General features: G+C 36.0%; 1 protein-coding gene across 8 annotated transcripts in view; it reads left to right on the top strand.

The window, feature by feature from the left end:
• The window catches only part of RICTOR (RPTOR independent companion of MTOR complex 2), a 123,226-nt gene that overhangs the window by 20,151 nt on the left and 80,932 nt on the right, over positions 1-22,143 (top strand). For 6 of the 8 annotated variants that reach the window (XM_019464212.2, XM_019464215.2, XM_019464210.2 and 3 more), the window contains one exon: positions 20,375-20,472. In XM_019464212.2, coding sequence (XP_019319757.1) covers positions 20,375-20,472 — 98 coding nt within the window. Of the gene's footprint in view, positions 1-16,045; positions 16,466-19,243; positions 19,913-20,374; positions 20,473-22,143 lie in introns of those variants that run through there. The other 2 variants (XM_053906944.1, XM_053906945.1) reach the window with 2 other exon arrangements.

The raw sequence follows: 22,143 nt of genomic DNA, 5'->3' as shown, positions 1-22,143 counted from the left end.
TATAAAGGTAGATCAGCTGTTACTGTACTTTGAGGAGACTTATGCCAGTATTAAGTTGTTTGAGATAAACTGGTCAGAAATACCCCCCACAATTGTTTTTATTGTATGCTTACACACATGCACACACATAAAATAAGAATTGTAAATTATGTGAAATAACATTATTCCCAACCTTATTGGTAATTTGTACAGATCTGAACTAACTACTGTTTACTTTTGTGTTACTGTATTGTTTTCTAATATCAGTTTAAGCTGTTTTGCTTAGAAGATTAACATTGTTTCTTTTTTTTGAAAATATATATTCCTAATTATTACTGTGAAATGAAAATTGTGTTTGTAGTAGGGAAGACCTGGATTCAAATTCTTGCTCCATAATATGCAGGGAAATCTTTGACATGCTATTTAATTTTCTGAGCCTAAATTTTCTTATACATGGGAAGGGATATGATATCGTGCATCTTGCAAGATTATTGTATTAAATGAGAAAATTTGTTCAAAGACTTTAGCTTCATGTCTATCAAGTGCTTAGATAAAAATCCAGAGGGTGAGTGTTATTAAATTAATAATAGTTATTTATCCATTCTTTTGATCATGGACATTTGGGTTGTTTGTAGTTCCTTGCTATTATGAACAATTATAGACAATGATTTTATACATAGTATTTAAAAAAAATTTTTTTTAATGTTTATTTTTGAGAGAGAGACAGAGTATGAGTGGGGGAGGAGCAGAGAGAGGGAGGGAGACACAGAATCCAAAGCAGGCTCCAGGCTCTGAGCTGTCAGCACAGAGCCTGACACGAGGCTCGAACTCACAAACCATGAGACCATGACCTGAGCTGAAGTCAGACGCTTACCGGCTGAGCCACCCAGGCGCCCCTGATTTTATACATAGTCTTATACGTGAATTGTGGTACTCAATACTTAAATTTCTCTGAGTTAATAGAACTTGATGTAGTAGAATCACTGCTTATATATCTCTGTATATCTCTATTATCTCCTGTATCTATATCCTCAGAGTAGCAATATGTAAGAACTGCTCCTGAGTCTACTTTTGTCAGCACTTGGGATTATTAGATTTTTATTAAAAATATGATGTTATGAAAATTATTAAATATAGACATAAGTAGAGACAAAAGTATAGGAACCCTCATGAATTGCTCACTCCATTTCAACCATTGTAAACATACAGGCCAATCTTATTTCAGCTGTATATCCTCCTCCTTCCCTAGTGGATAATTTTAAAGGTTTTTTTTTTTTTTTTTCTTTTAATGTTTATTTATTTTTGAGACAGGGAGAGACAGAGCATGAATGGGGGAGGGCCAGAGAGAGAGGGAGACACAGAATCTGAAGCAGGCTCCAGGCTCTGAGCTGTCAGCACAGAGCCCGACGTGGGGCTTGAACTCATGGACCGTGAGATCATGACCTGAGCCGAAGTCGGTCACTTAACCGACTGAGCCACCCAGGCGCCCTGCTAGTGGATAATTTTAAAACAAATCCCAGGCATATAATATTTAATTTGTAAATATGTCAGTATGTATCTCTAAGGAATAGGGACTTTAAAATCTGTAACTATAGTACCATTAATACAACTAAGTAAATTAACAGTAATTTCTGTATCTCATCTAATATTCAGTTAATGTTCAAATTTCCTGATTATTGTACAGGTAAATTATTGTACAGGTAACATTTTAAGTTAGGTTTCATACAAGGTTCATACATTTTTGATTAGTTTTTTTAATATGTAAATAAAGTACACTTTCATCAAGTTGCTTTTATTTCTTGATAATTTGTCTTTTTTCAGTATTAGCAGTTTTTTGCTTTGACTTGAAATACTTTTAATGAAATATGTTTACGTGGCTATTTGCATCCTACTTTAAGATTTATTGGGCATCCTGATTCTAAGAATTTCATGTCTTTGAACAATTCTGAAAAATTCTCAATATTTGACTTTTTGCATCTCCTGCATTTTTCTCTTATTTCCTTTAGGAACTCTTATTAAATGCATGTTAGGCATTCTCATTATCTTGTTTTTTTAAGCTTTTTCATGTATTTTCTCTCCTTTTCTCTTAGGGGCCACATTCGGTATCATGTCTTAAGATGTGTCTTTCAGTTAATTAATTCTCCCCTCAGTTGTGTTTATTGTTTATTCTCCCCATTGAATTTTTATTTTAATCATGATAATTATGTCAAGAAATTCTGCTTGGATGTTTGTAATTATTTTTAATAAGTGCTCTCTTGAATCTTGTATTTTCAATCATTCCTTTTTTTTAAATTTGAGGTTTGTAAGTTATGGCTTACAAATCTTGCAAATATGGTTTGCAAATGCTGCATGATATAGTCATGCTCTATGGCTGCTTTGATACTACAACTGCTGAATTAAGTAGTTGTGACAGAGATCGAGTGGCCTTCAAAGCTTAAAATATTTGCAGTTGACCCTTTATGGAACAAGTTTGCTAGCACCCCCTGCCCCGTGCTTTAGATATATAAAATATTATTATTTCATTGTTAGTATGTATATGATAATTCTAACATTTTAAGTCTTTTTAGATTGTTTTGCTGTTTGTTTCTGTTTATAATAGCTTATTTTCAGGTTTCCTTCTGTGTTTGTGATTTTTTGCTTGTGCACTTAAATTTGTTAGGTTACCCAGGCAGATGGTGATTACCTGGTTGGGTGGTTGGGTTATGGGGCTGGTTGATGGTTGGGTTTGCTTTGGCTGTTGCCTGGGAATACAGGAGACCAAGGACTAGTTTATTTCATTCAAATTTTTAAAAATTTTATTTTTTTCATGATGTTACGTAAGTGTACTCTGTGACCCTCCTCCTCTCTGGTAACTATCAGTTTGTTTTCCATAGGTAAGAGTCTGTTCCTTGGTTTCTCTCTCTCTATTTTCCTTTGCTCCTTTGTTTTGTTTCCTTTTTTATGTTTTTTATGTTTATTTATGGGGGGATGGGTAGAAAGAGGGAGACAGAATCCCAAGCAGACTCTACGCAGCTCAAACTCAGCAACTGTGAGCTCATGACTTGAACAAAATCAAGTATTGGATTCTTTTTTTTTATTTAAATTTTTTTTTTTTTTAACGTTTATTTATTTTTGAGACAGAGAGAGACAGAGCATGAACGGGGGAGGGTCAGAGAGAGGGAGACACAGAATCTGAAACAGGCTCCAGGCTCTGAGCTGTCAGCACAGAGCCCGATGCGGGGCTCGAACTCACGGACCGTGAGATCATGACCTGAGCTGAAGTCGGCCGCTTAACCGACTGAGCCACCCAGGCGCCCCAAGTATTGGATTCTTAACTGATGAAGCCGCCCAGGCGCCCCTCATTTGTTTTGTTTCTTAAATTCCACATGAGTGAGAACATATGGTAATTTTCTCTGACTTATTTCACTTTAGCATTATATTCTCTAGCTCTATCCGTGTTGTTGCAAATGACAAGATTTCATTTTTAATGGCTGAATAATATTCCATTATATATACACACATATGTATTCCATTATATCAATACACATACATATATATATCTTCTGTCTTCTTTATCCATTTACCTATCAGTGGACTCTTGGGCTGTTTCCATAGTATGGCTATTATAAATAATTCTGCAATAAGCATAAGGGTGTATATTTTCCTTTGAATTAGTGTTTTTGCATTTTCTGAGTAAATACCCAGTAGTATGATTACTAAATCATAGGGTGGTTCTATTTTTAATTTTTTGAGGAACCTCCCTGCTGTTTTCCAGTGGATGTACCAGTTTGCATTCCTACCAATAGTGCAAGAGGGTTTCTTTTTCTCCACATCCTCGCCAACACTTTTTTTCCTGTGTTTTTTATTTTAGCCATTCTGACAAGTGTGAGGTGATCTCATTGTAGTTTTGATTTGCATTCCCTGGTAATGAATGATTTTGAGCATCTTTTCATGTGTCTGTTGGCCGTCTGTGTGTCTTCTTTGGAGAAATGTCTGTTCATGTCTTCTGCCCATTTTTTAATTGGAATTATTTGGTTTTTTGGTGTTAAGTTGTATCAGTTCTTTATATATTTTGCATACTAACCCTTTATTGGATATGCCCTTTGCAAATATCTTCTCCCATCCACTAGGTTGTCTTTTAGTTTTCTTGATTGTTTCCTTTGCTGTGCAGAAACATTTTATTTTGATGTAGTCCCAATAGTCTCTTTTGCTTTTATTTTCCTTGCCTCAGGAGACATATCTAGAAAAATATTGCTATGGCCATTGTCAGAGATATTATTGCATGTGTTCTTTTCAAGGATTTTTATGGTTTCAGGCCTCACATTTAGGTCTTTAATCCATTTTGAGTTTATTTTTGTGTACGGTGAAAGAAAGTGGTTCAGTTTCATTCTTTCATAGGTAGCTGTCCAGTTTTCCCAACACCATTTGTTGAAGAGACTGTTTTTTTCCCATTGTATATTCAACAAGGGGCTACTTTAAATTAAAACTCTCATGTTGGGATTTTTTTGGACAGTACAGAAGTACATATATCTAAGTTCCAGAGCTTTGTACAGCAGCTTCAAAATCTCAAGAGAAATCTTTGTTTTCAAAACATACGCTATGTTTACCCAGAGGTGGGGTTTTTTGCTATCTACCTCTGTTGGTTGCGTGTTCTTCCAATTCACACTTTTTCCTAGGGAAGTAGTCTTTTTTTTTGTTTTGTTTTTAATGTTTATTTATTTTGAGAGACAGAGAGAGGGAGGGGCAGGGAGAGAGGGAGAGAGAATCCCAAGCAGGCTCTGTGCTGTCAGCACGGAGCCTGATGTGGGGCTTGAACTCACGAACTGTGAGATCATGACCTGAGCCAAAATCAAGAGTTAGACGATTAACTGACTGGGCCATCCAGGCACCCCCATAGGAGAGTAGTCTTTTCTAAGATCTGATTTTGTACAAGATGGATTTCTTATCTTTCACTGGCCCAAGGGTAAGTCATCGTCCTCAAGTCCTGCACTTAAGCTCTAGAGCAGTGTTTCTCAAACTTTAATGTTGTGTTGGAGGTCCTCAAGATCACTCACAGGTTTCATAATTTGCTAGAGCTCATTATGGCAAAAGGATCCAAAGCAAAATCAGCAAATGGAAAAACTACATTGGGTAAAGTTAGGAGAAACCAGGTACAAGCTTCTAGTATCTTCTGGTGAAGTCGTCCTCTGCAGCAGCAAATTATGAGAGCAAGTGAAATATTGTCCACCAGGGAGTTTATTAGATACCCAGGGTTTTTTGAGGACTTGTCAAGTAGGCACCTTCTGCCTGGCAGGCAACTACATTGCAGACCCACAGAAGGAAAGCAGGTATTCAGCATAAACCGTATTGCTTGTGTAAACAGTTTAGGCCCAGTGAGCCACTCTTATCAGGTAGGGTGGTGGGAACCTTCCCCACATTTGTTTCCAGATGCCAGCCAAGGGCCAACTTTGGAAGGTCAGCAATCCTTTTAAAGGAAAAGCAGTCAGGCCTGCTAGGTTCACTTTTTTCTGTGTAAATATACAAATGAAGCACCTAAGGATTTTGTTTCAATGAAGAGTCAGATTCAGTAGGTATAGGAGGGCCCAACATTCTGCATTTCTAACAGCATTCAGGTAGTACACGTGTCGGTAGTTCACAGATACACTTCAATAGCCAGGTGGTTGCTCTGAAGGCTAGAAGTCCTTCTTTTCATTTGTATTTTTATCCTAAACAACAAGTTTTTATTTTGAATAGTAGGATTTTTTTTTTTTTTTTTTTTTTTTTTTTTTTTTTTTTTTGCTGGGGGTTAAATTCCTTGTGCTGACCAAAAGTAGTTATTTCTGGAGTAATTTTATCAAACTTGAGTAAAGAGAAAATTTATACATCAGTATTACCACAAATTTCTGTCGTTGGGAAGATGGAAAAAGTGATAGTTGCAATAACTTGTAGAAAAGAGTGCAGGGTCTGGAATGTTGGTGGTATTAATTGTACAGTGTGCTACAGTCTCTTAGCCACAACTTTGAAAAGCCAAAAATTCTCAAAGTGAAAACTATTTTCATTTTCATGAATAACTTGACCTGAGGAAACCTAACCTGACCTAAACTCATTTGACAACAAAACCTGACCAGAATTTGTATTATCTCAGCGTGTCTGCTCACATCTTTCACCTAAAAAATACTACCGTGGGGGAGTAGGCAGTGTTGCCTCTGACCTTTCGGGGGATAGTGCATCTCTGGTAAATACTACATTTTAAAATAAAAATACTTGAATTCCTGACTTTATCTGACCCCAGGTTTTCAAGTGAAACATTGTGGTCCTTTAGTGGAAATATGGAAAACAGATGTCTCAAAGCATTATCAGAATGCATAAATAAATATAAAAAGAATTAGCAGTTAGTAGATCATATTCAAACCTCCTGTTCATGCAAGATGTAACCAAAGAGATACAGTATAGTGGTTTCATTTATAGTAGGTCAAAGCTTTGAAAGGTTAATTCAAAGAGACTTTGTAAATTTGCTTTTAGATTTTGATTATTGGTATTATGTAGTTTTTTATGAATGTTCAAGTGCAATGTAGGGAAGAATAACAAGTAGAAAACTTGTAATTAGAGGACTTGTTTACACTTATACACATTAATTATGTATTTTATTTTTGCCTGATTAAAATGATCAGTTTTTAAACTTTTTTTTTTTTAAGTTTACGTATTTATTTTGAGAGAGAGAGAGTGTATGTGGGCAGAGAGAGAATCCAAAGCAGGCTCCTCACGGTCACCGTAGAACCTGATGTGGGACTTGAACTCATGAACCGTGAGATCATGACCTGAGCAGAAATCAGGAGTCTGACACTTTTTTGTTTTTAATGTTTTTATTAATTTATTTTTGAGACAGAGACAAAGCATGAGCAGGGGAGGGACAGAGAGAGAGGGAGACACAGAATCCGAAGCAGGCTCCAGGCTCTGAGCTAACAGCACAGAGCACGACGTGGGGCTTGAACCCACAAGTGGTGAGATCATGACCTGAGCTGAAGTCAGACGCTCAACTGACTGAGCCACCCAGGCACCCCAGGAGTCTGACACTTAACCAACTGAGCCACCAAGGCCCCCTAAAATGATCATTCATCAATGTTGATGAAAAGGTTAATTTTTCATGTGTTTCTTTTCATGCATGGGACTCCAGATTAGCCAGTATGGTTTTGTTTTCATAATTTTAGGTGAGTTGTGTCTTGTTTGGTGTATAGAAATGATTTTACGTAACCATAAAAACATAATGCTAACTATGGCAATATCTGCAAATCACTGATTCAGAACTTAGTAGTATATGAAAACAGGAGTCTGTTGGGAGATAGTCTATATAAGAGATGCTTAAGATGCATACACTTAAGATATTTGGTAACTACCTGGGTATAACTTCCTAGTTAAGACTATTACTGTTTCCTGAAAAAGGAAATTTTGGGAAGTTTTTTGTTTTTTCTTTTTTGATGTTTAAATTAATTTGATTATTGGACATAATGAATTTGAGGTAGACGGACCACCAGAGACTGAGCTATGGTGCTCTATTTGAAGATGAAATCTAGAATTGAAAATTTGGGGCATTGTTTACTTAAAAAATGAAAACTGAGCACTGAGTGTTGTATGGAAACCAATTTGACAATAAATTTCATATTAAGTAAAAAAAAAAAAAAAATGAAACTGAGTTTGTTATAGTTAGGGAGACGATGAAAAGAGAAACCAGAGGGCAAAGGATACAACTTTAGGTCATGTTAAAGGATATGAAGCAGGAGGAAGAATACAGACAAAGGGACACACAAGGAACAGTGAGAAATAGTTATGAAGGAGGGCCAAGACAGTATAATTATAGAAACCAAGGGACAGAGGTAGATTTGGCTATCATATTGGCTAGTACTGTAATGGAAAAGTCAAGGAGTTTGAAGAGCTGAGAAAAAGCCCTTGCATTAATTAGGGCAAGTAGTAAACTTGAGAACAACTTTTAGTGGAACACTGACCTAGATTGATGATGTTTAGGAGATGATGAGGTAAGAATAAATTAACTTGAAGTTCAGAGATATGTTAAAAGAAAAGAAGTTATGTTACTTCAAAAATGGAAGAGTGGCAGAAACATGTTTTGTTTTGTTTTGTTTGAAGATAGGTTAAAAGAGTTAGTGAAAGAGATGAATGAGAAATAGTAACTAATGGTAGAAATACTAGAATGAGATAAAATGGAGAATCAGGAATACAAATGGAAATGTTAGGTAATAACACTGCAATAGATTTCTAACCCACACTAAAATGTCCTGCAGCCAAAGTGAATTTTTACCCTTTTGCTCCTTTATCAGTTTCTGAGAGTGAAGAAGCCCTTCATTACATTCAGAGAAGCCACCTGTCAGACAATTGCTCTGAACTATAAATAGTCATGTTTTGTAGAGAAAAATAGAAACATGAAAGTAGCCGTACAAGCAAAATGTACAACTAACTTCTAAATAATTCTAACAGGCTGGGTGTATATCACAATTAATTGTCTACGCCTTAGGCCCAGCTGTTCTATTCTTTTACAGGCTTATTTATATAGTGAATTGTTTCAAAGACAAACAGGATCTTTCTCATATAATAAAAGATTTCCTCATTAGGGTACTGTGGAAATCTAATAATTTTACAAATATCTTTGTAAATATAATAAATTAAGACATAGAAATTACAGTACAACATCCAGTGATTGTATTTTTAATATAGTTACTACTTTTAGTTTTACTATCTTAGAAAATGCTCTATTGCAGACAGTATTTTTCATATTTTTCTGACAAAAAAATGACATTAAAATAAATGTCAGGACAGAAATCTTTGAATGACAGCCACTTCTGTAGACTGGTGAATGTCTTCTGTGCATGGTATATACTTGTGTATACTTTGTACTTGTGCATAAAGTAAAGTGCTTTGGGAATATGGTTACAGTTCTCTTCCACACATACCTCATTACTGTGTTATAAACCCAAGTATTCCACTGATGTGGGATTTTATTGTGAGGAAGGGAAAGAGATGAACTCTAAGAAAGCACATCATACTTTTTTTTTTTTTCTTTTCCCTGTCAAGCAGCCCTTCTCCTTTTTCTTCTTCTTCTTTTTTTTTTTTTTTTTTTTTACCTCAAACACCTGAATGATCTTTACGGGAAAATCTTTATAAATTCACAAATCATTTACCATGTAAAAATAGATAATGATGGAATGATTAGAGGACTATTAGGGAAGGTAAATAGTTAGGCTTTAGATGTTTATCCAACTATCGCATCCCAGAGCGTGATTTCTAACACTTCCATGAATATAAATACAGTGTTTGGAAGTGTGGGGAGAAGAGCAGAGGAGAACCAGGAAGGTGATTTTTCTGAAGGGAGAGAACAGGCTTGAATATCTACCTTCTTCTTTGTTTTTGTATTCCTAGGCACTGTCATTTAAAACATTTGTATTTGACAAATTTGAATGGGCAAAAAAGATAGTTACCTTGTCAATTGTATTAAATAGATTCTTACAGATTCCTCTTCAGAGCAATAGCAAGATATTTTGGTTACGTTAAAGGGAATAACTTCCTTTTTTTTTTTTTTTTTTTTTTTTTGGTCCTCAGAGTTGTAAAATAGCTATGTTTTAAAGCAACATGATCTTCTTTATTTGTTCCTCTTTTACAAGCATCTGTACTATAGCTGTTGCTACAGTTAATCATAAGATAGTATTACCTTGTAAATTCTTGCATTTTAATATTCACAGTTCTGACATGAGGACTTCTTTTGTTATAAATGGCAGATTGTGAAAAATCAAGGTAACAAATTCCTGTTTACTGTTAATGGAGAATAAATGTAGTCTGTGATATCTGATAATATAACAAATCTGTTTTTGTTTTTATTTTTATTTTTATTTTTATTTTTTAACTTTGTTAAATTATACTGAGAGAGAATAGATACATTACGTGTGTATTGCTCAGTGAATTTTCACAGATTGACACACTTGTGAAACTAGTACATAGATCAAGAAACAGAGCTTGGTATATTTTAAAGTTTTTATGAATTTTTTTCTGAACAGTATATTCAGTAATTTTTTCAAAGTGGTTACTAGTGTGTCAACCATTGTTCTAGGTATTCGGATGACACAGTGGTGAACTAAAGCAGACTTAGAGTGTGGGGAGATAAGTATCAGTCAGATAAATAAATGTGTAATTACAAACTGCTACGTATACTGAACAGACATTATCCTATAAAAGGCAGTATAATGACTGTAGAGTGATTGTATGTATACTGTGGAATAAGGGTAGACATTAGATTGCTTAGGTTCAAATTCTTTTTTTTTTTTTTTTTAAACGTTTTTATTTTTGAGACAGAAACAGAGCATGAACAGGGGAGGGTCAGAGAGAGAGGGAGACACAGAATCGGAAGCAGGCTCCAGGCTCTGAGCTGTCAGCACAGAGCCCGACGCGGGGCTCGAACTCACGAACTGCGAGATCATGACCTGAGCCAAAGTCGGACACTTAACTGACTGAGCCACCCAGGCGCCCCAGGTTCAAATTCTATTGTCAGTTCTGGTATTTATGTAACTTGAGGCAACTACTGTCTCTTTAAGACTCATTTCTTACCGTGAAGATGTTATAATAGTAACCTACCTTATCTGATTGGAGTGGACATTAAAAGAGATTATTCATGTAAAAATATTAGTATGATATTGCATGTTCTCTATATGTATTAGTAATTTGTTTTGTCTGGGGGGGTGTTGTTTGTTTCATATTGTAACATTCTTATTTGAAAATGATACAGAAGCATATTTCATAAAGTAGCTTTTTATCTCTTAGAGTTCAGATCAAATAATCCAAAAGTATCAGAATCGAGTCACATAACATTCTGGCAGTCTTTCTAGCATGTTGTAGTGTGTATAAGGATCATTGGGATACCTCTTGTAAATGCACATTACTGTGGGTCCCTTTCTAGGCATACTTGGCTCTGGAATCAGTGTTTCCTATAATAACTCATGTATTTCTTAGAACACAAGTTTGAAAACCATTGACCTGTAAGTCTCTTTTGTATGCAGGCCAAATAGCCAGTTATTTTGCTTCATCATTTTAACATACAACATTATGAGGTATTTTTTGTTGTTGTTGCTTGTTTTTGGTGCATACACTTACTACTACAAATGGTAAAAAAAATTATTCCCTAAATCTGCACTTGCTCTAGGATTTTCTAGGTTACCCACTTGAGAAACCTGGATTTATTCTTAGCTCCTTCCTCTACCTTTCCTCCTGTCTCTAATCCTCTACCTTTCTGACCATCTGATTCATTACTGATGAAGTTTCTTGCATGGAAGAATTTGTAACCTCTGTTTATACTTGCCTTTCTCCTTCCTACAGTCTGTTTCCCAAAGTTGTCTTTCTAAAACACAGAGCTGATATGCCATCTACTTGCATAAGTGTTTTTCTTAGTAAATACCCTTTGTCCAAAGGTATCTAAGTTTCTTAGTATATTTCAACAGGCCATTGTAATGCATCTTCACTTTCCCTTATTCTTCCCGATCATCTTGTTTTCTGGGAGTATAGAATTTCTTGTTGTTCCTTGAGGAAAATAGCACTTCTTCATGTTTCCATGTTGTTACATACTACTTTAAAAATTTTTTTTTAATGTTTTTATTTATTTTTGAGACAGACAGAGCATGAGCAGGGGAGGGGCAGAGAGAGAGGGAGACACAAAATCTGAAGCAGGCTCCAGGCTCTGAGCTGTCAGCACAGAGCCTGACACGGGGCTCGAACTCACGGACTGTGGGATCATGACCTGAGCTGAAGTCAGATGCCCAACTGACTGAGCCACCCAGGCACCCCTCACATACTACTTTTTGCCATCCGTCTGCCTTTTTCAGTCTTTCTTTCAACCAGTGTTTATTGAAAACCCACCATGTGTCTGGGATTGTGTCAGAGGCCAGGGTTGCATGTGTGAAAAAGATAGGTTTCCTGTCCTCACTTGTCTCACCGTCTAGTGAAGTCTGTCAGGCACCCTTCTTTTGTTCCCATAATATTTATTACCAACCTCTGTGTTATATTACTTTATTTTCTCATTTAATTTTGGTCTCTAGGGCTGAGACCATATCTTATGTTTATTAATATTCCTCACCCAGCAGTTGGCACAGTATATGGCATATAGTGATCACTGAAATGTACAATTGAATGAAACTTAGAAATCTACATACAGAACTACTTCCAGGATAGGCCAAAGCTATGCTTTATGGAATACATTTATATTTTTAATTATGTAAGTAATAAAATGGCTAAATGTAATCTAAAGGAGAAGCCTGTGCTCCTGCTATATTATTCCCATTATATAATCTTAATATTAGAATTTTTTTTCTTTGGGAACTTTTGGAAGAATAGTCTATTATTTAAAGTTTAACTTAAAAATAATTTAAGCGATTTATATTAATTTTATTTATAATTTATTCAAAGTGATTTGAAATAAAGCCTGTAGAATATATAATTCTAATTATTAAGATTATATATTCATATATCTCTTAATAGAAGTTCTGTTCAAATGAATCATTTGACACTTTCTAGCCGACTTTTTCATGTTCTATACCTTAATCAATCCTGGCCTATATCTTACAGTTATAACATGCTTGTAATAAATCAATTAAACATGTAAGAAACCAACAAAAACATGGTTTTTGTTCCTAAAATTATAAACCAATCACATCAGTGAACTGGTAGATGTCACATATTTAATTTATCAAGTCAATGGTAGAAATGATAACCTTCAACAAGAACCTCCCTTCTCCTTCAATAATATATAAATATTTTCCCCTTGAAATCATTCAAAATGAGCAATTCTTTTTGGAATTATAGAAAGGAAGATGTATTTTTGAATAAATAGGAAGAGAAAAGTGTGAGGTGAGGTAACTTGACGATCCAGAATTGAAGTGGAGGGAAAGAGATCTGAATCCCTGGGCCATTGGGAAGACCATCTCAGAATGTTACAGCAGAAGCCACCTTTGCTTTTCCTGCCATCATGATACAAGTAGGACACCGGAACAAGAACCCAGCAAAACTATTCTACTCTCTTGGAAAGAGAAACAGAGGACAGATCTAGTTGTAAGGAAATCCTATTAACAATAGTTGAAGTTTACAATTACAGTAATCATATCATTTATGATATAACATAGGATCCTTTACAGAGTGAAAGGAGGTGGTATTGATAATTATAGTAGAACTAATAGGTGTAAATTGGAAGCCAGACAGATCAGATATAGATAGGCTGCCGTAACTGCTGCAATAGTGGTATGAAGAATGTGTCATGGGAACATAAAGAAGGGAGCTTTAGGTTAGGGAAAACCTTTATACATCTGAGCCAGGCTTTGAGAGGGAGAAGGATTTTTCCCCAAGTTGGGTAGACAAAGGCCAGGCCAGGCTAAAGAAACCTAGTGTCATCTTGCTGACCACTGTAGCCCTGCCTCTGTCCAAATCATTCCCTTTCAAGAGGTGCTTCGTGTCTATCATACTTCTAAAATAGCCCTAAGTGAAAACTTTCAGTTTTTAGTATGATAAACTTGACAGTTAAGATTATAATTAAACTGACTTATTGGCAGTAGTAATTGATAGATTTTCCTTGCACATCTCTACTACAGTTTTTATATTCAAAATATGTCAGTGATTAAGAGATTATTATCTGCTACAGAGAGGAAATATGATTGTTTTCAGTATGTGAAAGACAGTAGTACTTGTTTTGCATTCCATACGGTTATACCAGAACAAACGATGAAAGTTCAGAAGGGGCATATTTTGTCATTGGTATAAGAAAAGGTATCCAAAGGTTAAACAGGCTCTTTTGGGAAGTTCTGAGTTCTTCTGCAGTACAGGTAAAAGGAAGGTCCTTTTCCCAGGATGCTGTTAGCAGAATATATCCTTTCCCTACTAAATTCTATCTCTTTGATATTAATAATTGTTAGAGTTACAGGAAATGTTAGAGAACTTGAAGCAGTTCTTCCTCAACTTTTGGACCTGTGGGTAGGGGTGAGAAGATATACTCCCAGTGTCTTGCCTAGTGGAGGGGGACAGACTTGCCCTTGGCTTTTGCAAAGGTAATACCAACTATACTAATTCCCATTATTTTCAATCATTATGTCTGCTTTCAATAATCATAGATAATAATAAAGATATTAAGTACATAAAAGATTCATATAGTCATGTTTAATTTTGTTATATTAAATTCTTATGCACCTAACTTTTCTAGCTAGTTGCTTATTAGCATTTTTCATGTGTATTCACAAATAAATCACAGAGAGTATTGTTTTACTCTGCTCCCACTTCTAATTCCTGTTTGATATTTTCTTTTTTATAATTTTTTTTAATGTTTATTTATTTCTGAGACAGAGAGAGATAGAGCATGAGTGGGGGAGGGACAGAGAGAGAGGGAGACACAGAATCAAAAGCAGGCTCCAGGCTCTGAGCTGTCAGCACAGAGCCCGACGTGGGGCTCGAACTCACAAACCGTGAGATCATGACCTGAGCTGATGTCGGTTGCTCAACCGATTGAGCCACCCAGGCGCCCCGTTTGATATTTTCAAGAAGGCAAATAAAATAAGTTTCCACTTTAAAAATGAGCAAATCTTGGATCATAAAATTAATGCTCTAAAACATAAAACAAAAGTTCGTTAATTTAGACACGCTAATGTGCAAGTTAAACATTTGCTTGGGCTAACTGCATAATTTTCGTATGACCCATAAAAATTGTTTTTACTGAAAAAATAGTAACTTTCAGTTATAGTTGCTGTTTCTTAAGTGTTTGTTATGGGCTAGACACTGCTAAGCACCTCACTTCTTGTAACAATGCTTTCAAGGTAGGTAATTAGTATTTTCACTATACATAGGAAAAAATGGATGCCCATGAGATTAAGTAATTTAGCCTACATGGTTTGTAGGTGAATAAACTGGAGTTGAATATAGTTCTTTTTTATTCCATAGTTGTTCTTTACAATACTCCCAAATAGCTGGATGCCAGTAGTTTTTGGTCATTAATTTACTGTGCATTTGAACCTAAATTTATTTAAAATTTTTAAATTTAAGTTTATTTATTTATTTTTAAGTTTATTTGTTTTTGAGAGAGAGAGAGAGAGAGTGTGAGCTGAAGAGGGGTAGAGAGAGAGGGAGACACAGAATCTGAAGCAGGCTCTAGGCTCTGAGCTGTCAGCACAGAGCCCGACGCGGGGCTTGAACCCACGGACCGTGAGATCATGACCTGAGCCAAAGTTGGACGCTTAACCAACTGAGCCACGCAGGCGCCCCTATTTAAATTTTTTTAGTGTTTATTTTTTTGAGAGGGAGAGAGAGTGTGAGCGGGGGGTGGGGGGGGGTGGGGGTGGAGGGGCAGAGAGAGAGAGGGAGACACAGAATCCCAAGCAGGCTCCAGGCTCTCAGCTGTCAGCGCAGAGCCCCACGTGGGGCTGAAACCCACCAACCACAAGATCGTGATCTGAGCAAGTCAACACTTAACCAGCTGAGCCACCCAGGTGCCCCAAACCTAAATTAAAAATCAGTTTTATGTTGTGTATTTACTGACAGGTAAAGATATATGTATATAAAGTTTATTGCAGCATGTTTCAAAGTAAATATTGAAAACATTTAAAAATAAATGCATGTTTATTCACACATAAATACATATACGTTTGTGCACGTACACACATGTGTACCTGTATGGAGAATTGAACTAGAAGGGAATGATTGTGTATATACATGTCGGTAGATATATAGATATAGGTAAAAGATTTGATTATTGTTTTTCTGTATATATGTATCTCTATGCATATGGGTTTATATAATACTAAATTGCTGGATACTTAGAGTTGAATGCAGTCATTTCATTACCTCCAGAGAGATTTGTCAGGAACACTCATAAGACTTACCAGTTACACAATAAGAGGAAAAGAGCCACTGTAATTCTACGAATTTTTTTTTTTTTTTTTTTTTTTTTTTTTTTTAATGTTTTGCTTCCTTGCTTTTGAATGGTTTGTCATCATAGTCAGCTAGCCACATTTTTTTCCCCCTTACGCTGCTGTGGGTTTCCTAAACATCAAGGCTTCTGGGAATATACTAGTAAATTATCTCATTTGTTCTTTATACTTCTCACATAGCACTGTTATCAGTAGGTAGTTTTGGAGAAGTTAAATTGGAAACATTAAGTGGGAGTAGGAATAAATAAAAAGAGGTAAACTCCTTAAATTTCTTTTTGCTTCTTCTCCATCTTCCCCAATCCCCAATAAAGCAACACATTGATCTCAGCTTGCTCATTATTCTTTCTAGTGTTAAGTTCTGACTATCTAGCACAGGAGTTGCCAAATTACGGCACCAAATTATGTGAGCCAAGTTCGCTTTATTGAAATAAACATTCATTCATTCATGTATTTTCTACAATTGCTTTCTTGGTACAACAGCAGAGTTGAGTAGTTGCAACAGAGACTTTATGGCCTGCAAAGTTTAAAATACTGTCTGGATCTTTACAGAAAAAGTTTGCAGATTCCTGATCTGGCAGGTAAGGAAGAAACCAGGGATTTCTCATTTAATCTCCGGGGGGAACTTTAACTTGATATTTTTCCTTCCCGTTCCCCTTCCCTGTCCTCCCCTTCCTCCTCCTCCTTCTAATTTTAAAGAGAGAGATGCAGTGAGCTGGGGAGAGGGGCAGAGGGGGAAAGAGAGAGAGAATATGTTAAACAGAAAGAGAGAGAGAGAGAGAGAGAGAGAGAGAGAGAGAGAATATTTTAAGCAAGCTCCACGCTCAGCCTGACAGGGGGCTTGATCCCAAATCCCTGGGATCACGACCTGAGCGAAAATCAAGAGTTGGACAGACCTTCAACCACCTGGGCCACCCAGGTGCCCCTAACCTGATCTTTCTATGAGAATGTTCTAGCACATGACATTACATGGTATTTCATCTGAAATGCCCCAAAACTATTTTGAATTGGTTTGGGAAGTAGCATAGTATCTGGGAGGAAACAGCTTCTGTTTTTCAGCAAATATGTTATGAAGAAACTTTGAAAGTTGTCTGCAGTTGAGGTTCCTGGGAATTAATTATGTAAAAGAAAGCAGTGAGGAAGGAGAAAGGCTAGTTCATTTTGATCTGTAATATCTATATTATTAGTGTGTTAGGTTCATTTTATATCATTATTTATATCATTATTCATTTGGTAAACATTTGATCCAGTGTTGACTTCTCACCACCTGTCAATTTTTACATTGCGTGCATGGAGATTTTTTTTTGTTGCTGTTGTCAGTTTTCATTAAAAAGGGATCACTCTTCCTCACTGATGTATTTTCACTACCTAAAATAGTACTTGACTGTAATAGATGTTTAAATAATATTTGTTGAATGAATGAACTCAGATAAGAGATTCTATTTTTGTGGCAAGATTGTGGTTTTTGAAAAATGTCTCCGGTTTGTACCTAGAAAATAGGTAATAATTAGAAATCCACAAGCTTTTGTGAAGAACATATCTTTCCAGATTGATGGTCTTAACTGTGGGTCCTGTCAGCTCATTACATAGTAGTAACTGTATAGTCACTTCAGTGAAGCTTTGTTTGGTGCCTGAAAACCTAATTATAAATTGATGTGAACTGGTTAGATTATATGTTTCCATTAGGTGAATTTCACACTGGCTTTAATGATCTTAACTCTGATTTTGCAAACTGCTGTAGGTTCTAAATTACCTTGAGGGTTGTTATTATATTTGTATAAAGTTCTCAAATGTAGTTAAATCATTTTAATACAATTGGCTTACAATTTTTTCCTAAACTCTCCAGGTACCATTTATAATAATGAAAAGATACTACTAAATACTAACCATTGACTTATTCACAGTCGCCTGCAATTCTTTTTAGTAGATCTGATTCTACCCAGTGGGGAGCTGTTTTCATTCCACTTTTAAGATAACCTCAAAGAATCACTAATTATAAAGACTTAAACTAAACTAGTTAAAATTAGATTGAATTATATTGGAATTTTAAAAAAAAGTATCATCCAGAATTTGTAGGAGATGCTCTAAAATCAAATGAATGATCTCCGTATGTAGCAATTTTAAAGTGCTTGGAAATAGCTGGGATTTGTAGTGTGCTTAGTGGTTTGGCACTAACCAATTTGTGGTTGTCATGGCTAACACCCAGTATAACAGAATGGAGGAAAGTAGGCAGATGCAAGCTAAATGTAAAATAAGACAATGCAGTTTCATTTGCTGAGGAAAACAGTAATTCAAAACAAATAGTTCTTTGGTTTTGTGTTAACAGATAAAAATCTCAAAGGCAGTCATAATGGCTCTTAAAAATCAGCGACGTGATGCTCTTTTTTTTCTTCTGTAGATTGTGCTTTTGTTTAAACAAATGGGATGGTGAATATATTCATAGAAAAATAGCTTGTAGCAAGCAACCTGAGGAAATTGACACCCTATTCCAGTTGGTTGGTGGACTACCAACCATGGGGCCATATTTGGCCGTTGCCTGTTTTTGTAAAGCAAGTGAGCTAAAAATGTTTTTTACATATTTGAAGCATTTTCCCCCCCCAGTATTTTGAAGATGTTACTCTACTGTCTTCTCATTTGCCTTGTTTCCCATGAGAAGTCTTTTTTGCTCCTCTCCATGTAACTTGTCTTTTTTAATCTAGTTCCTTTTAAGATTTTCTCTGCTAGTGGTTTTGAGCAATGATTATGATGTGCTGTGGTCTAGTTTTCTTCCTGTTTTGTGCTTGAGATTGGTTGAACTTCTTGAGTTTATTGGCTTATTTTCATCAAATTTGGAAAGTTTTCACCCATTATTTCTTCAAATAACTTTTCTATCCCCCATTTCTTTCCTTGAGGACTCCAGTTATATATTTTGTAATTGTGTTACTTGAAGTCCTTCAGTTCACTGATGTTCTTTCATTTGTTTCTTTTTTCTCTGTATTACATTTTGGATAATTTCAAGTTAGCAGTTCTTGCCATCTATAAGTTATTATGTATTTATTCTCATCCAACATATTTTCATTTAGACTTACTTTTCATCTTCAGAAATTCAATTTGAGTGATTTTTACACCTTTCATGCTTCTTAAGTTTTTGCACATATAGACTATAGTTATAAAAATTGTTTTAATGTTCTTTTCTGCTAATTCTAACATCTCTGTCAGTTCTGGGTCATTTTGTGTTGATTAATTTTTCTGCCTATGATAGGTCATATTTTCCTGCTTCTTTGAGTGTCTGATCAATTTTGACTGACTATTAAACCTTGTAAATTTTGCCTTGTTAGGTGCTTCATATTTTTTCTAATTCTTATAAATCTTGAGTTTTGGTTTGAGACAGTTTAATTATTTGGAAATAGTTTAATTCTTTCAAGTCTAGCTTTGAAGATTTGTTATGTGGGATAAAAGAAGTGTTTAGTCTGTTATCTGATTGTTCCCTACTACATAGCCAAGACTTTTCTAACCACTGCACATGAACCATACAGATTCTCAGTCTGGCTGTTAGGAACAGGCACTGCTCCCTGTCCTGTGTGCATGCAAGGTCCTTTCCCTTTAATTCTTTTGAGTAGTAATTTCTTCACACACATGCACCAGTCACTGCTATACCTACTACCTCAGGGGTTCCTTTGCCGATCTTCAGAGTTTCTCTCTGTGTCAGGCCCTGTTTTCTAATTCTTTTTCGTTTCCTTGGATTCTGAGCTCTGTCTTTGAAGCTTAGAATACTTGCCTGGATTTCTCCTCTCAGAAGCAAGGCCTGGAAACTTTTTTTAAATGTTTATTTTGAGAGAGAGAAAGAGTGAGCAAGCGAGCACGAGCAGTGGAGAGGCAGAGAGAGAGGGAGAGAGGGAATCCCAAACAGGCTCCACACCATCAGCGCAGAGCCCAGCATGGGGCTCAACTTCATGAACAGCAAGATCTTGACCAGAGCTGAAATCAAGACCGGATGCTTAACCCACTGAGCCACCCATGCACCCCGGCCTGGAAGCTTTCTTAAGACAGTAAGATGGGGCAATTGTAGGGCACACTTGTGTGTTTCTCATCTCTCAGGGATCACTGTTCTTTACTTCCTGATGTCCCATGTTTTGAGAACTGTAGTTTCATATATCTTGTTCAGTTTTTTGGTTGATTCGAATAGGACAGTATTTTTTTGGTGTCTGTTGTATGTTGTAGCCAAAAGTGATTGTTGGGATGCTGAAATTTAAGATTTAGTAGTTATGAATAATTCCAGGTGAAGATACATAGAGTTGGACCGTAGGTATGAATGGAGTAGAGGCATGAAGGTCATTTAATGAGTCATCCACATGGACTTTGAAGTCATCTAAGTAGATGGATTTGAGATAGAGAGTAAGACTTTAAGCCAAGAGCCAAAGTTGCGGAATTTTAATACTGCATGTTTTATGTGTTTGGTTGGGAAAATACTCTTTTAAAATTATGTTAAATTCTCTTATCTTTTCTTCTAGAACCTTCTGACAACTTAAGGGAGATTCTCCAAAATGTGGCCAAATTGCAAGGAGTATCAAATATGAGAAAACTAGGCCATCTGAATAACTTTACTAAGGTAAGCAACTTGAGTCTTTATTAATATGATCATCTAAAATTCTGGTCCTTATACTTACTTCCGATGCTTTTTAACTACCATTAACAAATTCTTGGGGAATCACCCAATATTAGTGCTTTCCTCTGCTGCTGCTCATGGATTTTGTTATGTGTTATTAATTACAGTGTATTTGAATAATGGAAGTATTATGTGCTGCTTGTAGAAAATTTGGTAGGTTCAGAAAAGAATAAAGAAAACAGTCACTAAGAAGTCCATCTTCCAGTCTTCAGGATTTTTCACATGTGTTTCTTTTGCCTTTTTAATAATAACTCATTTTTATGTGATAATATATGATAAATGTTTATAGTTAATAAGTATGTGTGTGTGTGTGTGTGTGTGTGTGTGTGCGTGTGTGTGTGTGTGTGCACACACCATAATTTCTAGAGAAATAATAAAACTTCCTCTCTCTTTTCCCTGATATTCTATGTCCATTTTCTGGATCTCAGTTAGAGCCTAGGATAAACATAGGGGCCCTCATCCCAAATAAATACTGACTTGATCTTTGTTAGAATCCAAGAATTCTTGACTTTGATAGACGGTAGGTTTTTGAAGCAATTCTGGACAACCAACTCTTGGAAACACTAAAATGCCTGTTATTTGAGGTGATGCCATAAATAGGAAACAGAATGGTTCCTTTGGGAAAAATTACTATTTTTTTTTAGTTTACTAAATATACATTGTTCTGCTACATTTTAAATTTGGGAATAATTATATATTTTAGCCCCGTACTACTCAAAGTGTGACCCACAGACCAGCAGCACTGGCATCACCTTGAAGCTTGTTTGAAACGTACTGCTTAGCTCCACCCTAGACCTAATGAACCAGAATCTCCATTTTAAGAAAGATTCTCAAATAAATTGTGTGTACATTAAAGTTTGAGTGGCACTGTTTTAATCTTTCCAAAATGTTTAATTAATAATTGGATATGGCTTGGACTTTATTTCACAGGTATAAACGGATAAAATATAGTCACTGCGTACCAAAATTGTTTTTTCAGTATGGTGATGTGAAATAATGCTCTATATAGAGTGGATTTTTTTTCATAGTTAGAGAAGTAAGTACATACATGTTAATTTTTCTTTTGTGAAGTTTGGAATATTCTGGCATGTATTTTTTTTTTTATTATTTTTTTGTAACATTCATTTTTGAGAGACAGAGACAGCGTGAGTAGAGGAGGGGCAGAGAGAGAGGAAGACACAGAATCTGAAACAGGCTCCAGGCTCTGAGCGGTCAGCACAGAACCCGATGCGGGGCTCAAACTCACAGACTGCGAGACCATGACATGAGCCAAAGTCAGCAGCTTAACCAGCTGAGCCACCCAGGCGCCCCTGGCACGTATTTTTATATAACATGAGAAAATTATATGAGGGACAAGAAAGTTAATTTGTTTATTTATGTATTTAAAAATTTTTTTTTAATGTTTATTTATTTTTGAGAGAGAGTGAGAAACAGAGTGCAAGCAAGCAGGGGAGGAGCAGAGAGAGAGGGAGACACAGAATCCGAAGTGGGCTCTAGGCTCCGAGCTGTCAGCATGGAGCCCGATGCGGGGCTTGAACTCATGAACCACGAGATCGTGACCTGAGCCAAAGTTGGATGCTTAACCAACTGAGCCTCCCAGGTGCCCCTGTTTAT

This window comes from Panthera pardus, unplaced genomic scaffold (assembly GCF_024362965.1).
Source record: "Panthera pardus isolate Hobbes unplaced genomic scaffold, ASM2436296v1 HiC_scaffold_2, whole genome shotgun sequence".
In the NCBI taxonomy this organism is placed as follows: Eukaryota; Metazoa; Chordata; class Mammalia; order Carnivora; family Felidae; genus Panthera; species Panthera pardus.
The sequence above is the reverse complement of the archived record's forward strand: the minus strand, read 5'-3'. Positions and strand labels throughout refer to the sequence as shown.